Source organism: Opisthorchis viverrini, assembly GCF_000715545.1.
Source record: "Opisthorchis viverrini unplaced genomic scaffold opera_v5_458, whole genome shotgun sequence".
NCBI lineage: Eukaryota > Metazoa > Platyhelminthes > Trematoda > Opisthorchiida > Opisthorchiidae > Opisthorchis > Opisthorchis viverrini.
The window spans coordinates 330,456-332,669 of NW_008752121.1; the positions used below are offsets into that span (position 1 = coordinate 330,456).

Consider the following 2,214-nt stretch of genomic DNA (forward strand, 5'->3'; position numbering starts at 1 on the left):
TACTTGTATGTATAATATGCCGACCTTTATCTCCTTGCACAGTTCTCCAAGCAGAAAAATGTACCTGATCCAACGTTTACCAACCCGGTTCTTCTCAGTTTTCTTGCCCTTTGGTAGTTTTTTGCTCTCTGAATAACGACGCCTTGATCAGCGAAATTTGAGTCATGCCGTTTTGTTGGCAAGTTACGAGCTCACGTTGTCTCACACTAAAATAGCCGATTGCATGTAAAATGCCCGCTCGAGCAACCTCATCGTTAACTGACCGCCTGCTTGTTACCCTCACAATACCCCTTTGGACAAACATCAGCTTAGTACTGCGAAACCCATTACCTCCATGATATGCCATATTAGGTGCAAGTGACCCCGTTGACCTTAACACCGCTGATAGTAAAAGATAACACACTCCTTATTCAGCCACCCACCATTACGCTGCAATGAATTTAAAAAAAACTTCCTACGCGAATCTACGCCCCGCTGGATTTTTACCAGCTTACCCACCATGAATCACCAAGTGACTCCACCGGTTTTTTTCTTTATTACGTAAGGTCTCCGTTCGTATTCTCCTAGTTTCTGATGGTCCGCAAAAGAAACGCACATCCTGAACGTAAATGTCAATTATTCCAAAAATAGTCAAGTAGCTGCCAATTTAGTTTGTACAGTTTTTTGCATGTTCTATTTTGGGCTGGTGGTAGTGACTATCCTTCCAGAATGTATTCCCAGTGATCTAGATGACTGTGTTATACAAGGCTCTGACGTTACTCAAGGAGTCCGGCGGGGCTAATGCCATGGTTGAACCTGTGGGTTAATAAAACGTAAGTGTAGAGAATATCTGAGGGTTGCGCTGTATAGATTGTATGAAAAATTCACTCCGGTTCCATCAACACCCTTCTTGCAGCTTTCCTTTCTCCTACGTTTTCAAAGGCAGAACCTTGGATGGCGATTCCATGAAAATGCCTGTGTTAATAAGGATGGACTCGAGCGCCGAGATCCCTCACAATCCCTCTCCTCTACCAAAAATTTACACCCGATGGGTTCTTGACCACCACCCGATTAAATATGCTCCTGGGACATTAGAAAATCCAAGTTAAAACTCTTAGTCCCATACCGGTATTACTAAATAAATACTAAGCACTAGATAAACGAGACTTGTCTGCAAGAAATCTTCATTAAAATCAGGAAGTATATGCTGTGGCTCTCAGTCGAGGCATACTGCTCAGGCAGATACGCTCAGGCTGTCTGGATATGCTCACCAGGTAGCTGTCATCTTCAAGTTGTCGAACTCAGAAGATCGAATCAAAGTCACTTGGGCCAAACAGGTTCTCTAATGTTCGCCACATTACCCGGTAAGAATGTGTTGACAGCATTGGTTCCAACTTAGGTCCAGCTGCCGATTGGCGACAGTGGGCGATGGTTGATATTTGTTTGCCTTGTCCATATAGTACTATTGTGCTAGTGCTTTGTTCTTATTCAGTCATTGAAGCGTAATCAGTGCATGTTACCATCTACGTACGATCTGTCGGCAGTTACTCTAGCCTCTGGAAGACCTCGGCAGATATCATTGCGTGGAGGAATGCCTGCTGAAATTATTTGCCAACCATCTGACATGCTTAATCCAAAAGGGTGAACATTTTTTTGAAACGTTCCAGATAACCGTTTATAAAAAAGGTACCCTCCTGGGTCCGATGATGCTCGGCCAATCAACTGGGTCCGATATGGCGTCGGTTATTTTTCTCCTGAGTGGCCCACTTTGTTTGGTGGAGGACCTTTGTAGAATTTCGCACAAGATCAACACATTCTGCGCGTTGGAGCCCGGTGAAGTGTACCCAAGGATTCTGAAGGAAACTTCGTTTAAGCAGGTAAAACAATTCTACCCGGTGTTTCGTCAGTTGTTTGACGAAGGCCGCCTTCCTTCTGTTTGGAAGGAAGCAATCGTTACACCAATCTACAAAAATACTGACCGACCATTGCCTGGCGGCTACAGGCCTGTAAACTTCATTGGTTTGCAGCGCAAGGTGATGGGGCGCATTCTGAAGCAACATATCCTGGATAATCTAACTTCCAACAAGTTGACATTTCCAGTTTATCACCGATTTTTTCCAGAACCGTTCTTGCGTGACGGACGTGCTCGTGTTTATGGACAGCTTAACCCAAGCTGAAGACTGAAGATGATGGACTCACATCCGGCGCCATATTTTTCGACTTCTTAAAAACATT

The 2,214-nt window shown here is 44.3% G+C and overlaps 1 protein-coding gene across 1 annotated transcript in view; it reads left to right on the forward strand.

Moving 5' to 3' along the window:
• Window positions 1-1,624, forward strand: part of T265_11218 (hypothetical protein) — a gene marked incomplete at both ends in the record, with an annotated part of 15,702 nt that extends 14,078 nt beyond the window's left edge. Inside the window, one exon of the mRNA XM_009177816.1 lies at window positions 1,472-1,624. Within this exon, the coding sequence (XP_009176080.1) occupies window positions 1,472-1,624 (153 nt within the window). The remainder of the gene's footprint in view (window positions 1-1,471) is intronic.
• Window positions 1,625-2,214: the final 590 nt, after the last annotated feature.